The 15,570-nt window shown below is 37.6% G+C and overlaps 1 protein-coding gene and 1 pseudogene across 12 annotated transcripts in view; one reads left to right on the forward strand and one right to left on the reverse strand.

Annotated features, from left to right (window-relative positions):
• Positions 1 to 15,570, forward strand: part of SLC4A7 (solute carrier family 4 member 7) — a 99,945-nt gene that overhangs the window by 19,211 nt on the left and 65,164 nt on the right. For 6 of the 12 annotated variants that reach the window (XM_045857345.1, XM_045857339.1, XM_045857343.1 and 3 more), the window contains exon 1: positions 6,370 to 6,473. The exons of the other annotated variants lie outside the window; for them this stretch is intronic. In XM_045857345.1, the coding sequence (XP_045713301.1) occupies positions 6,441 to 6,473 (33 nt within the window). In that variant the 5' untranslated portion in view covers positions 6,370 to 6,440. Of the gene's footprint in view, positions 1 to 6,369; positions 6,474 to 15,570 lie in introns of those variants that run through there. 12 annotated transcript variants of the gene reach the window in all.
• LOC123830693 lies at positions 8,271 to 14,751 on the reverse strand (annotated as a pseudogene).

The following is a 15,570-nucleotide window of genomic DNA, read 5'->3' on the forward strand; positions in this document are numbered from 1 at the left end:
ATATATTTTTTTATGAGCTAGATTCTCCACCTACTTAATTCTCATGAAATTGTACCTATGCCTGAAGATATGTTTAAAAACAAAATTCCTGAAATGCTATGGATACTTGAAACAACTTTTAAAAAATGACCCTAAATCTACTTCACTGTAACACATTGACTATTATTATTATCATTATTAGATTTTATGTATTTATTTGTAGAGAGGGGAAGGCAGGGAGAAAAAGAGGGAAAGAAACATCAACTGGCTGCCTGTCGTAGGCCCTCAACCCGGGACCCGTCTGGCAACCCAGGTTTGTGCCCTGATGGGGATTCGAACTGGGGGACATTTTGGTTTGCAGGCGAGCAGTCAATCCACACCAGCCAGGACTGATTATTCAGTGGTACATGTAAAATACCTATGTGAAAGCTATAGCTCTACTGTATCCTAAATATCCTAATGCATAAATGGAATATTTATTTAATAGTTATTTATCTTCTTACTGTTTAAGTGTTTCTGACTCTAATTAAATGTTCTGGCTTCATAAAGCAGCTGCCAGGGAAGTTTTTTCAAACCCTCAGTTTTCGTTGGGGTTGGGGGTGCCTGGAATAAGGTTTTTGGTTATCCTATTCACCACCAGCACAACATGAAAGATCAAGTCCGCATGTCTAGTGATAGCCACCAGATGGCGATCTTAAACGCTGCTGAAGACTAGTAGTGGTGGGTTCTGAATTGGTTGCCCAAATTAAGCAAAGTATGTCTGTCTATGTGTAGTGAGTAATAGAACTACCTTCCTAACCCATTAAAGGAGATTGTTCTTCTCACACTTTCATTTCTTAAAGAGTTTAGGAAAATATGAGAATAATAACAGTTTTAAATTAAAGAATTTAAAGCATGTTTTCTCTTAATTAAGAAAATACACCAGACTGCATAATTAAGAAAATACACCAGACTGCATCTCCCCTCCTTACTGTGGTTAAATTAAGAGAAATGTTTGTGGGCCTGTTGCCTTATGTCAGCAGCAGCATCTACACCACTAGCAGTTACATTTTTTGTTATGTTCCTGTACTGAAACGTGGCTTCACATCTGTAAAGGGAACTTACATGGGTACTACATACACTTTCTTCTTTTTCCATATTGACTTTGAATTAAACATTTTTGTGACATTTATTGGGGTGACATTGATTAATAATTTATTGGGGTGACATTGGGGTAACTTGAAACCTATACTACCTATATAGGTTTCAAGTGCACATTTCTGTGACATATGATCTGTACATTCCATTGTGTGCCCACTGCAAAAGTCAAACCATTTTCTGTTACCATACATGTGACCCCCTTTACCATTTACTAACCACCGCCCCACTCCCCTCCCCTCTGGTAACCACAGCATTGTTGTCTGTGTCTATGAGGTTTTGTTTATTCATTCATTGCTTTAAGTTTATAGCCCACCTATGAGTAAAATCATAGGGTTTTTGACTTTTTCCCCTTAGCATGATGTTCTCAAGGACCATCCATATGCGTTCTTAATCATTTTAGTTGCTGTACAGTTCCCTACCTAACTTAATGTTTCTAGATTTTTTTCGCTTTGGCTGATTGAAATTCACAAGTAGAATTCTAAGCTTCTTAGCCTTTCTTTTAACTGAATTTAAGATTTAAAAAAAAATCAGTGTGAACATATAATTGGCTGACTGTGAAGCTGAAAAAATTCTAATTTCTTTTCAGGGTGCCTGCTAATTCATTTTTAGAAGATGGGAAAGTGTTGAGGAAAATTTTGAACCATCTCCAGACCGCGTGAAGTGTGATTTCAAAAACGTTACTTGCCTTGTAATCAGAGTTGTTTTCAAAACATGAATTGATCATAGTTTTTGGAGAATTGGCCAAAATAATCATTTTTCAAACAGTTATCTTTTTTAAAAAGATTTTATTTATTTATTTTTAGGGAGGCTAAGTGAGGGAGAAAGAAAGGGAGGGAAACATCAACAAGTGGTTGCCTCTCGTGCCCCTTTATGGGGGACCTGGCTAGCAACCCAGGCCTATGTCCTGACTGGGAATCCAACCTGTGACCCTTTGGTTCACAGTCCAGTGCTCGATCAGTGGATTGAGCTGAACACCAGCCAGGGTTTAACGATTATCTTTGATATTGAATCTCATGTGATATTCCCCACTGGCTGCTCTGAAAAGCCACCTTTGCTGCATTCCTGTGCAGGCTCACCACCCACCTGTTCTTACACCACCAGAGCATTTGTTTTTTCTTTAATCCTCTGTGTCGGATCGCTGGCGCCCCCACCAGGTCAGTCGTGGCGTGGACAGCTGCTCTGAGATCACCACCAAGGATTTAGGAGGAGAAGTAAGTTGTGGAGGAGGCAGAGAATGGAAGAGACGACCTGCTAACGGAAACGTGAATGTGGAAAATGGGCAGGAGTAGGCTGACAGCGTGGCAGATGAAGAGGAAAAGGAGGAGAGGAATGTAATGTTGAGGGAGAGGATGGAGCTGAAGGTGAGGAGGCTGAGGCAGTTATGGGCAAGGGACAACTGAAGACTGAAGATGGATGAGGGTGTCAACATCGCCACTAAGGAGCAGAAGACTGATGAGGATGACTAGACAGCAAAAAAGGAAAAGTTAAACTTAAAAAAAAAAAGCCGCTGTGGCCTGTTCACCCTCCACTTCCCGTGGGTCAGAATCTACGGGGGTCACCTTGGTCACCCCGGAGCAGAGTCCTGCCCGCCGCCAGCAGTGCCCTCTGCAGATGCAACACACTCTCCACCACCCAACTGAAACTGCAACAGGAATTTGCACCAGGAGAAGAAAAAAGAATCAAGACTTCCAAGGCCCTGCTTTTTTTCTTACAAGTCCTTTAAAAAGGAAATTGTATTTTTATGTACATTTTATATTTTTGTACATATTGTTAGGGATCAACCATTTTTAATGATCTCAGGGTGACCAGGCTAGCCTTTGGAGCGGTCTCTGTTCTACCTCTGACGTTACTTGTCATTTTAATCTCAAGAAAAAAAGAAAACCGTGTTAAAAAAGAAGCATTAACAACAATAACAAAACAACCTTATTCCGATTACTCCAGTTACTTTTTTGTGTGTGTACTTAGCTGCACTGTAAGTAGTTGGTTTGTATAGATGGTTAAAGAGGCCAAAGATAAAAGGTTTCTGTTTTCTTTCTTTTTTTTTTGCCTATGAAGTTGCTGTTTATTTAGGCCTGTTTGACTTATGTATGAAGCAATGTTGTAGAACAAGAAACTGGAGTTTTATTTTGCTGACTTGTTCCAACAGCACCAAAAGAATCTTATACTACATATTGAATTAATAGATCCTTAACATCTTTAGAGGAACATGATGAACTTTGTTGAAACATAGACCAACTTATATATCCTTCTGTACTTTGTTTCTCTTTATATAAACATATACTCACAAATAAAGTTTTATCCTTCATAAAACGTGAAAATTTGATCATAAACATGTAACTCTGCAACTTGTATTTTTCTTAACAATGTACTGATATCTATTAAGAGGGAACTTGTAGTTCTAATTCTTTGTGTCTTTGTAATATTTCATGGTAATCAGGCATTCTGTTTAATTACTTTAAAGTTATTTTCTGTTTTTGTCAGTTTGAACAGTAAACACGCTTGACTGTATCTTTATATTTTGGTGCTTTTATTTTTGTGGAGTAGATACCCAAAGGTGCATTGCTGCACAAAGGACATTATTTTTTAAATTTTTAAAAAAGATTTTATTTATTTATTTATTTATTTATTTAGAGAGGAAGGTAGGGAGAAACAGAAGGAGAGAAACATCAATCGGCTGCCTGTCAAATGTGCCCCCACCAGGGACCAGGTCGGCAACCCAGGCATGTGCCCTGACTGGGAATCCCAACCCACTGATCCACGCCAGCCAGGCCACAAAGGATATTCTTAAAAATTAAAAACATACATTCTCGACAGCTTTCTCTCCAAAAAGTTTTGAGCAACTTACATTCCTACTAGCAAGTATGAGGATATCTGTGTCATCCCATCTTTACCAGTTTTAAATGTTAATTAATTTGTTTTTAAAGTAAAGGGGCTGGGAAGAAACAATAGCAGGTGGCATGATATGTCTATGGCCTTGATGATGGTGTTGGTTTCACAGGTGTATGTGTATCCCCAGACTCCACTGAGTTCTGTATATTAAATATGTACAGCTCTTCACACATCAGTCATACATACTTCAATAGATTGGTTTAAAAAATAAATATTGCTATTCAGTAAAAGAACTAGCAAGACCAAATTGAGTTTATATGTTGAGTTGATATCTAAACTGTAGAACTTGATTTTTAAAATTTTATTTGAATATTGGCTTAGTAGTGCCCAGAGTAATGTGTCAACACGTAGCATTTTGGAGAAATGGATGTTTTGTATTTTGATGGAGAATAACATTTTGCTTTGCAGTTTGGGAAATTAAAAGTTTGTATATATCTGATTTCTTTTTTTTTTTCCTTCAGACTCTTCACCTTCTTCTTTTCTTTTCACCCCCTCTCTTTCTCGGTTTTCTACTTAAATCCCTACACTCAGGATTTTTAGAATCCAGTAGGGGCGAGACATATGCATGACCAGGAGGTTAAACTCTTAAATATTAGTGGAGAGGGCTAAGATTTTCTACAGGAGGTAAATTTCAAGAGGTCATTGTAGAAATTGGTATTGAACTTGGTTGCAGAGTTTTTTTTTCCGGGCTTGATGTATTGAGAATTTTAAAAATCAGTGAATGATCCGTCTTTTCTACATTTCTTCCGATTTATGTTCATTTGCAGAGTAGAAGTCATAGAAAGTCTGAAGATAAAGCAATATGATGAATTATATGCTTTATTGTAACTGTTGATGTCATTGGAGTTTCTAATTCTTAGAGAGTTTAATAAACAGGAAGCATTAGTTGGATTTGAAGGCAATGCTATCTCTTTGGCCTGGTATCCACTGTCTCATATAGAGCAGTAGAAGATTAAAACAGAGTTTTTTTCTGCTTGGTACATTATTTCAGTTTTAAATTTTTTATTTTATTATTTAGCTATTGCATGTCATCAGTGAATTCTTCAGGATTAGCTGGTAGTAAGACTTCACTTTTGGGATATAGATATTTCTATAGAAAGTATCATTTGCTTTGTTAAAATACAGACTTTGATGGTACCAGAAAACAAATTTGTGTATTCAAAGATACATTTTTAGTTTAATTTAGATTGCATTTATATGAGTTTGGTAGACTTTTTATTTTATTCATTCAATTTCAGTTAGAAGTTTTTAACTAACTATAGTTGGAAAATTTTTTTCTTAAATTTTATTACACATAATTGAAATAGTTTTAGACCGTTGAGTTTCAGTATAACAATGCACAAAACATTCACTTGAAAGGGTTTCAGATTCCATCTTCCAAACTAACTTTTAAGAAATGACTACTTGTTGAATTTGGTGAAGTATCAAAAAGAAATAATCAGAGTTACCAGAAAAGAGTATTAAAACACTCCTCCCTTTTCCAACAGAGTATTTGTGTGAATCTGGATTATTTCATATAATTCATCCAAGTACCAAATCATATCAGATTGGTTACACAAGTAGATATGAGAATCCAGTTGTCTTCTGTTAAGTCAGATACTAGACCTTTGGCAAAATGTAAAAGCCATTCTCACTGAGTTTTTCTTGTTTTTGAAAATGATTATTTTCATTTAAATGTTATTTTACTATGTAATGGCTTTATTGTTTTTAAAAATGAATTTAAATATTTTGAAGTTTTTTCGGTTTTTCTTTCCATAGGGTAAAGTAAATAGACTTTAAACTGATATAAACAAAGACTCTTTGAGAGTCTTCAGTAATTTTTGAAAGAGGTAAAGAGATTTTGAGTTTGAAAGTTGGAGGGGTGCTGCTCATTTCCTTTTTCGTTTTAGCTGTTACCCATATGAACACTTAATTTTTGATTAAAATGATTTTTATGAGCCACAGTATGATTTATTAATAGTTATTAATATAGTTACAATAAGTTGGTATAAATATAACAATGATAAAAAGGCAAAACTCTTTAGATAAAAACATCTTTGGATCTCTCCTGAAATTAAGTGAGAGGGCTAGATTTAACCTAATGTGTTGTTGAAAATATATATACTCTTAAGATACAGGCATGTGCAGACACCCTAACAAATGCATCCACATATTCTTAGGGAGTGCTGTGCATTGTACAGATGTTACGGAAAGGTGTGTGTGTATGTTACTTTTGAATTCTCTTGTGCTGTAACCCCTGTATAAGTTGTAGTTATTAGCTTGGAAGATTAGGCAACTTAGAAGACAGTGATTGGCCGTACCATAAAAGCAACTTAGAAGAGTTCATCTGTGCAAAGCACAGTGACCTAAATCAGATACATACTCACTGTCCGTGGAACCTTCAAGGGACTTACTGAATTACATTATCAAAAACAAGGCACTTATATATTACTATGGAAAGATTCCGCCTGGAGAAGAAGTTACTTGTATGTACCTAGTTGTGGTCTTGTGTTTTATTTACAAAGAAGTTTGATTCTTTCAGAGTTTAATAGTGAAGCGTGAAGAAATGTCAGGCTTATTAGCACTGGCTTAGAATAGTATCATCCGCTGTGTCCTTGGCTGTGGAAGTCATCTGCTGGAAAGAGTAAATCCTTGTATAAAGTTAGCAATGTTTGTAGCAGCTTCATTATTATATAAAAATAGGTTTTTGATGAGTTAATATTATTTGAATGAGGCTTTAAAAATTCTATTTGGCTGTGATACTAGGAAAGAAATCATTGTCTTAGTGGCTAAGTGTGTTTTGAGGCTAAAGTGAAGTATTCTATAACTGAAATTACTCTACATGTTAATAATGTGTGGGAGGTGTTACTTTTGAGCTATAGCTATATGTCTTATATAATGAAGACATTCGTTTGTGATAGGAGGCTTCTGCTGTTTTAGTAGTGGACTTTTTTAAGCCTCACATGCCAAAAAGGATATTAAACTGATTTTATGAATCTATTGTTAATCTTTTAACACTTTTTCCCCCCATTGTCATTTTTCCTTTGGAATGTTGAAGTGTCATTTTGACCATTTTACCAAGAAAATACAAATTATGGATTTTGCTTTTCAGACAGGATAAATGACTGAGAAGAATTAGTAAAATGCAGTATGTAGTTATAAAATCTGTTTCAGGCATAAAAACTAACTTTGGTTTTGCTGAGAATTCTCACTTATGAGTTGAATTTTGATTCTATTAACTATTGGTGTTGGGCTTTTTTTGTTTATAAACTGAGTTACTAAATTTAAAAATACTGAGTGCTTTTCTGTGTTTGAGCTTTAATTGTGTTCATAAGGAGTCCTTGAGAGGATCTAACATAAATTTATAGCTGAATATTTTCTCTTTTGAAACATACTCAACATTCAACAAGCGTTTATTAGAGAACTTACCCAGTGCCAGACTTGATGCTGAAGATACCCTGGTGAACAAAACAGGCATAATTCCTTTCTTGGGACTTACTGTTCGGGCTGGGAGACAGTTAAGGAAGGACTTACATGAATAGGTAATCACAAGTTTTAATAAGTACTGTGAGACATTACTGTGTGTTCTCAGTGTGAATTACGGTGGCCTTGGTTTATTGTCTAGTGTTAAAGAACCCATGTAACTGGGACTTTAGAGAGCTGGCTTTCAATTTTAGTTCTTTCGTCAACTAACATTGTAAGTCTTAAGCAAGTCACTGGTGTGTGTGTGTGTGTGTGTGTGTGTGTGCGCGCGCGCTCTGTCTGTCTGTCTTGTATCTATAAAATGAGAAAACTGAACTAAAAAAGTAAGACATGTCTGCAACTGTGAGTTTGTGAGGTCTAATTTATTCATTCGGAATGGAAAGGAAATTCATTTATATCTGGATTTTTTTTAAAGATTTTATTTATTTATTTTTAAAGAGGGAAGGGAGGGAGAAAGAGAGAGAGGGAAACATCAATGTGTGGTTGCTGGGGGCTGTGGCCTGCAACCCAGGCATGTGCCCTGACTGGGAATCGAACCTGTGATGCTTTGTTTCGCAGCCCGTGCTCAATCCACTGAGCTACGCCAGCCAGGGCTTATATCTGGATTTCTTATGGAGAGCCACATCATACCTGCAAATTAAGTGACAAACTGGACAATTGACTGTGTTACAGTTTTTCACCCATTGATGTATTCCCAGTGCTGGGAATAATGCTTGATACATAGTATGTACTGAGTAAATATTTGTGGAATGAATGGATAGCTTCCTTAATGACTAGTCTCTAAGGAAATGAGACTTTTTTCATGGTCCATTGAATTCGTGGGGAACACGGTCATTTTCTAGGGGAAGAATAGGCAAACAGACCATATTGCTGAGGGATTTCCTGGCTCTCCTCTGTTGATTTTCAGTAGAAATACACAGGAGAACCCTGAAGACACCAAGCTAATGGGAACCCCACACTGGCTGGAGATGGGGAGTCTTGACAGGACACCTCCGGGACCTTCTTTTCCGGAAAAACACCTACTGGATTTTTGTCTGTGTTTTTTTCTTTTGTGTGGAATACCTGTGCTTTTCTATACTAAAGTATATAGAAAATGTATAGTTGTTTTTTTTTTAAGAAAGCCCATGTTGGTAATAGGGTTTTGTCTTCACTTCTGTTAATAAACTTACAAACCTGATAATACTGAAATAACTGATTCCTACATGTTTTTTTGCCATGCGTGTATACTGAGTTAGAACTCGGAGTGAGGGCATCTGTCTCCTCAGAGAAATAGTAATATTTGTGATTTATAATTTCAGGTAGAACCATGGTAAGGCTTCCCATTGCCCGTGACTCCCGTGCCTTGTGACGAAGCACCTGACAATGAACGTGTCACTGACAATCCTGGCTATTACTTGCCCATTTTTACACCTCATGTTTCTTTGAGTTCTCTGCTCTTTCATTCTTTGATTTTTTCAACTTGGAAACTTTCTTAACATTTAAGTTGTCTTTAGTTTTAACTGTGATATTTAAAAAATATATTTTATTGTTTATGTTATGTAATTTTCCCCCTTTGCCTCCTCTACCCAGCCCACCCCCTACTTCTATAATCAGTCCCCACATTGTTGTCCATGCCCATGAGCCCATCATATATATGCTCCTGGACCCATCCCTTCACCTTCCTTCAGTCCATTACCCACCCCCCCACCCCTCTTACAGCTGTCAGTCTGTTGCATGATTCTATGCCTCTTTTGCCCATTAATTCTCTTTTGCTTATTAATTCATTTTGTTCATTAGGTTCCTCTTATAAGTAAGATCATATGGTATTTAAAAGAAAAAATTCTGAAGCTCTTTGTTCCAGTGTCTGAATCAATCCCATTCCCACTGTGTCTGGTGATCAAGTATTTTTCACAAGGCTTTTGTATTTTTTTCTGTGGGAGTCACATGATTGCCTAACATTTAGAATTTGCAGTAATTTTCCATATACCCTTTACATCTATCTCTTCAGCTTATTTTAGAGTGAATATGTGGATCCAAAAATGCCAGGCGAGTTCTTTAGAAACTGTGAATATTATTCTTTGGCTTTTCATTGTAGGAAGCAGTCGTCATTGATGATTTCTCCCCTTATCTGGATTAGAAAGGATTATTTGCCTTCGTCTTAAGCTTTTTGCCCATAAATTTAAGCTTTCTAATAATTCAATTCAATTCTTAGTGGTAAGATGGGAATGGAGTTAGGAATTAGGGTTATTTGCAGGAAACATATTTTGGAGGGACAACATTGCTATTTGTATATACTTTGGTAGATTGCCCTAAGCATCTTGGGTAATATATTCTGACATACATGTCAACTTTCAGAACACTACAGATTTGGAGTGGTTTGTATTAGTGCAAGTGTGTAGTAACTTTCAGTATTTTCTTAGTGATTGGAATGTACATTTTTTTCTGAAGAGTGAAAACAGCGTTAGTGAAGTGGGAGTGGTCCCCAAAAGACCTAGCTATTGTAAAATGATGAAGGGCACGAAGCAGCCTCAAAGAGAAGTTTCAGTGTGTGGGACTTAAGTCTTCAATGTAATCCAAAGATATTTTCAGACTTTGGTGTACACCAAAATCACATACAAAGGTTAGTAAAAATACGGTGCTTGGGCTCCATCTTAACTACTGAACCAGTATCTCTAGCATAGGGCAAGGGAAGCTGAGTTTGAACAAACTCTCTAGGTGTGTCTGAATCTAATCTATCAAAATCTTGCTAAAGTAGTACAGTGTTCGGTCCTTATGCAAGTTAGTTGCAGCATCTTGGCATTCTATCCTAGATAGTTATGCATGCTTTCCCAGCATAAATCTCTTACACAACCCTAATGCTATTTGGGGATACAATTTACATCTTCATATAGGTTTTAATTAGGTAACTCATACGTATTTGTTTCTGCACTTGTAAGATTCTTCTGATCTAGTTTTAAAATTATATGGCAGATGAGAAACCATTTTTTTGTAGAAGAAGGGAATAGCTTCCTTATTCAGATTCAGTAACAATGTGGGCATCCTCTGTGGGCTGTGTCCCAGGGCTTGGGCCTTTCACATGGTGTCTCAGCACACAGGTCTTTCAGGTGGTATTATACTCTTCTTTGTGTTTGAAACAAAGAAGGATGGGTGAAGTGGCTTTCAAAAGATGGCATCCAGGAGTCTACCTCTACTGCCTTGGGTCCAGTTTTTCTGTTTTTTTGTATGTCCTTCCAGTGTTTCATTGTGGAAATTTAAATATTCCTATTCTGGGGATTTACATGAAAAGTAGCATGCTGTAGATGTGGTTCTCGACCTTGTGTGCATTTCATCTGTGGTAGGTAATAGAGGTTGTTTCATGCCAGTGCTCGGAGAGTGTCCGTGTTTTCTTTGGTAGTTTGGTATCCCATTGGGTAGTCATTCCTCTAGTAAGGGGCCCATGGGTTGTTTCTGGTCTTTTCCTGGTACATAAGCTGTACATATAAGCTGTAGTAAATAACCTGGCATGGGTGTTGTTTCATATACAGAGAATTTAAACTTTCTCTGTGATCATGTATGGATAATTCTTAAATCTGTTGTCTTCTTTGTTATTATCTTAAATATCTTTTAAAATGTTTAATTTTTTACTATTTTTTAATCCTCACCCAAGGATATGTTTATTGATTTTAGAGAGAGAAGAAGGGAAGGGGAGAGAGGGAAGAGAGGGAGGAAGAGAGACAGAGAGAGAAAGAGAAACACTGATGTGAGAGAGAAACATTGATCAGTTGCCTCTGTTTACACGCCCTTACCAGGGATTGAACCCACAACCTAGGAATGTGCCCTGACTGGGGATCGAACCCACAACCTCTTGGTGTATGGGATGATGCTCCAAACAACTGAGCCACCAGGCTAGGGCAGTTACCTTATAAGTAGAAACTTGAAACCAAGGATAAAATAATTTGGTTAAGATTAGAGTGATCAATCTTGCATTTATGTACTTTGGGTGCTTTTTCATTCTTTTGTGTGTTTGAGTTTTCCCAATGCCTCGGCTTTATTTCATTTTAGGTATGTTTTATAAGCACTGGCTTGGATTCACTCCCTTATCTGAGGTTAAGAATGGAAACATTTTGATGTCAGGGGTTGTCTGTGATATTGCTATTATTAGTTTTCCACTATATTCTTGGAGTTAAAAAATGAGGTAGAGGTTTTTTCCTAGATGCAGATTTAAAAGGAAGGGACCTATTAAATTAAATTTGAATTTATTCTTTAAAAAAATATTAAAAGTAGAGCATTTGTTGGAGCACAGAATTGAACACTACGTGATTGTCTGCCCGTGTTCTTTCCTACTGCTTCCCCAGTCATCGTGGCGCAGTGCTGACAGTTTGACACTTCGCCTTCAAAATGTTACATATGTTTCTGTATGTAGTGCTTTTACTTATGGTACTTTTAAAAAACAAAAATTTACTATATGTAGTGTATTAACTTTATATTTAGACATAGGGCTTAAAGCATTATACAAAAATGATAGGATTTAAAATGCAGTATGTTTGTTTCAGAAATGTCTTGCCCCCTTGAAACACCAGGGGCCTCATTCTAAGAGATTTTCAACATGTAGCAATATGCACCCTACGTACTCTGTTGAGTTACTTGTAGAATGTCAGGATGGCCAAAGTGTGCGTGTGTCCTACTTAATACTCGCATTTGTCTCAGACTGCCTTTCTGATTCCTGTTTCACAGTCATTGAAAAGCTAAGTTTTTAAGGGAAGAGAGAAATGAAGATTGCTTCTCCCCCGCCTTCACAGTTCTAGTAAAAATATTTAGACTTCAAAATTTTAACTTTCATTTGTTCTACAAGTTACACATGAACACATTCTCATTGAAAAGTAACAATATAATAACAGTCTAGTAATATTCTCACTTGGTTTTAAGTTAAATGTCTTACTTAAGGTCACAGGTAACTTAAGGTCACAGGTGTCTAATGGGAGAAGCTGGACGGACCCTAAGAGGATGTGCTGATGGACAGCCTTTTTACTTTAATGTGCTTTTTTTTTTTACATATTGGAAGTTTTTTTTTTATGATAGATGTTTAGAGGTCAAAGAGAGTTTGTTTTAAATAAGCAAATATTGTGAGATTGCCCACTTGACGCTATTTTTGAGTGTTAACTGACTAATGTTAGTACATCTAAGCATGTAAGTATGTCTGCATAGCAATAGAAGGTGTTGTTGTTTAGGGGTGAGAGATAAGTGCATTGTCTTGTTTTCTATCTTGGCAATTGTTCTTGCTGTGTGAAAGTTTAGAATGGGAGCAGTTAATCCCTTTTGAGATACACAGTATGCTGCCTCTTGGGATAACACAACTTCTGCCCTTTTAATTTTAGGAGGCGGCTGGTCTTTTGTTCCTGTGGACATGTAGGGACTGAATGGGATTAAGTCACTGGAGGAAAGTTGAATAAAGCTTTTAGAGTATTGCACTCTTAGCAGATGGTAATTGTTAATTATCCATTCTTATAATTGTTTGTGGGTTTTTTGTGTGTTTCCTATTTTTTTTTAAGATTTATTTTTAGATAGGAGAGAGAGGGAGAAAGGAGATGGAGAGAAATAATTGATGCGAGGGAGAAACATCCATTGGTTGTATCTCTCATGCACCCAGACGGGGGACTAAGCCCGCAACCCCGGCGTGTGCCCTGACTGGGAATCAAACCACTGACCTTTTGCTTTGTCCAACCAACTGAGCCGCACCAGTCAGGGCTGTTTGCCTCCTGTTTTCAGCCTTTCCTCGTTTCTGTGGTGTATGATTGCCATAAGGCAGTGTTTCTGTGGTGTATGATTGCCATAAGGCAGTTTGATGAACCTACGTACTGTTTTCTGTCTTTTTTCTTAATCATTATGTCACATGGTCTACTTGGCCTGCTTCCTACTCCTTTAAATATGGTGCCTTAGCCAGTCATTTTCCCCCCCTGAATTTCCTATGTAAAGTTGAACACCAGTTATTTGGAGTCATATACAAGTACCACTTGATAACCAAACGTATTTGGTTCTATAGTTTGGATACGTAACTTTCAAGAAGTAAGTGTGGATATCCAGAGATTTGTGTTCTCTAACACACTGAGTTTGGTTCTGAGTTTTGGGTAGCAAATAGTGAACGTTTGGATGGCAGGGAATTCATTTAAAATGTAATCCAATTGATTCAGTTCCTGAGTTGAAAGATGAGAGAACTTGAATACTGAGAGTCTGGCTAGCAAGGAACAATTGTACATGAATCTAGTTCGTATACACTGAGAAAAGCTATATACAAAAGTACAAAACTGTAGACCAAACATGGGAAGAGACTTTAAAAGACCAGTTTACCCCACCTCCTGTTTGACCCTTTCTGAAACAACCGGTTCTCTGGTCGTTGGGTGTTGAGAGGGGTAAGAACCGAACTAACTACATCGTGTGCCACTCTGGTCTGTTGCTCTCAGCGCTGGAGGAGATGCTGGGCAGTAAGAGAAACCACAGAGAAAACGGGATGGTTGAAAGCTTGCTTTGCAAAATTAAAAAAAGACTATAATTGGATGGTAGAAAAGTAACTTTGTTCTAGAAGAATGGTGTTCAGTGGAATGTTAACAGTGTTGTACTTGATGTTGGTATTATTTAATTCTCTCATCTTCAGTTGCCTCTGTTGTCTACAAAGCTACTAATTAAAGCATAAGGACCTTCTAAGAGAACAAATTAGATCACTTCTGTTCCTTCTTGAAAGCTGTGGTTTTCCTCTCCTGCTTTGGGAAGTTGGTAGTGCTTTGCTTCCATCCGAGCCAGAACATTGCCCTTTTCCTCTGTGCCCATCCTGTGGCCTGCTCTGCAGGTCACCTGCCCCTTCACAAAGTCCCAGCCCCTTTCTACACATGTCTGGTTCCTTTGCCTCTTCCTGGGCCATCATCCTTCCCCTGCATTCGTCTTTCGCTTTGATTCGTCGACAGAGGCATTATAGGGTGGGAACCCTCTGGTGGGAACGGCTTGCTGAGCGAGGTTCCTCTGTGTACTGCACACACAATGCAGACTCTGAGCTGATTGTTGTTGCCTGTGAAGTTCAGGTAGGCCTGCTTACTATCAGCCAGCTCTTTCTCAGAGCCTTTGTATACCTTTCAAAAGCCTGGATGTCCTCCTCCAGTGTCTCCCAGTCCTGGGCGTGGCTAAGGACCACAGCATCCTTTTCCACTGCTTCCTGCTCCTGGTGTACTACCAGGTAGTAATCTCTGTCACATGAGATGGAATAGACTTTCCAGAGCAGTTGGAAGTGGTGGTGGTGTCCTCCTTGTTACCCTTGCCCACTCTGTCTGGGTGCATCTGTTGGAACACCTTTGGAGGTTCAAAGCTTCATGCCGCCCTGCAAGGGTAAAGGTCGGCGAGGTTGCATATTTCCTTGCCTGGCTCCAGCAGACGCATGCTGGGCAAGGGTACAGAGTGTGTGTGACAACTAAAAATGAAGACTTTTTTTTGAGGAAAGGGAATTTGTTCATCTGTCTCTATCTGTGGCATAAAATCTTATGCATAATAATTACATAATAGCTAATGGTGATTATAATGCTCCTTTGAAAGTTAAATTAGAAGTTGAGAAGGGAAGTTTTTTTTTTCTTAGGAGTAATCTGTGCCATATTTTACAATAAATAGATTTAGCCCTTGTTGAGCTGAAGAAGGGAACAGAATTATGAAGGAAGACTTACAACTTAAAGCTAGACTCTCCTTACGGGTTAACTTTTAGCGTGCCTTTTCCTTTGTATAAATAAAAAGTTCTTACAACTTTGATTGAGTCTTGGTTAATTTGTCAGTGAAAAGTGGTACTGCATGTTAAGTCTATAGATTCATTTTTGACAATTGTACATTTAACCATAATCTGGCCTATTATAGCTCAGTTGTTTCCTTTTAATTAGAGGACCAAAGAGCAAAGAATAAAAAGTAAAGCATTGTATATTGATTATCTAAGGTCCTCCTCACCCCAGATGTTCTTTAGTTTCTGTTCTACAGGGTCTTTCTGTTGAAGTGAATATATGTACCAGTTACTTAGTAACTTCCACGGAACACCAGTTAAACCTCTTTGCCATCTCAGTTCTTACCGTGAGGTTTTGGAATGGTCTTCTGTGGATTAAAAAGCAGCATATAAGCATA

Source organism: Phyllostomus hastatus, unplaced genomic scaffold, assembly GCF_019186645.2.
Source record: "Phyllostomus hastatus isolate PE091 unplaced genomic scaffold, TTU_PhHast_1.1 phas_scaffold_129, whole genome shotgun sequence".
Lineage (NCBI taxonomy): Eukaryota > Metazoa > Chordata > Mammalia > Chiroptera > Phyllostomidae > Phyllostomus > Phyllostomus hastatus.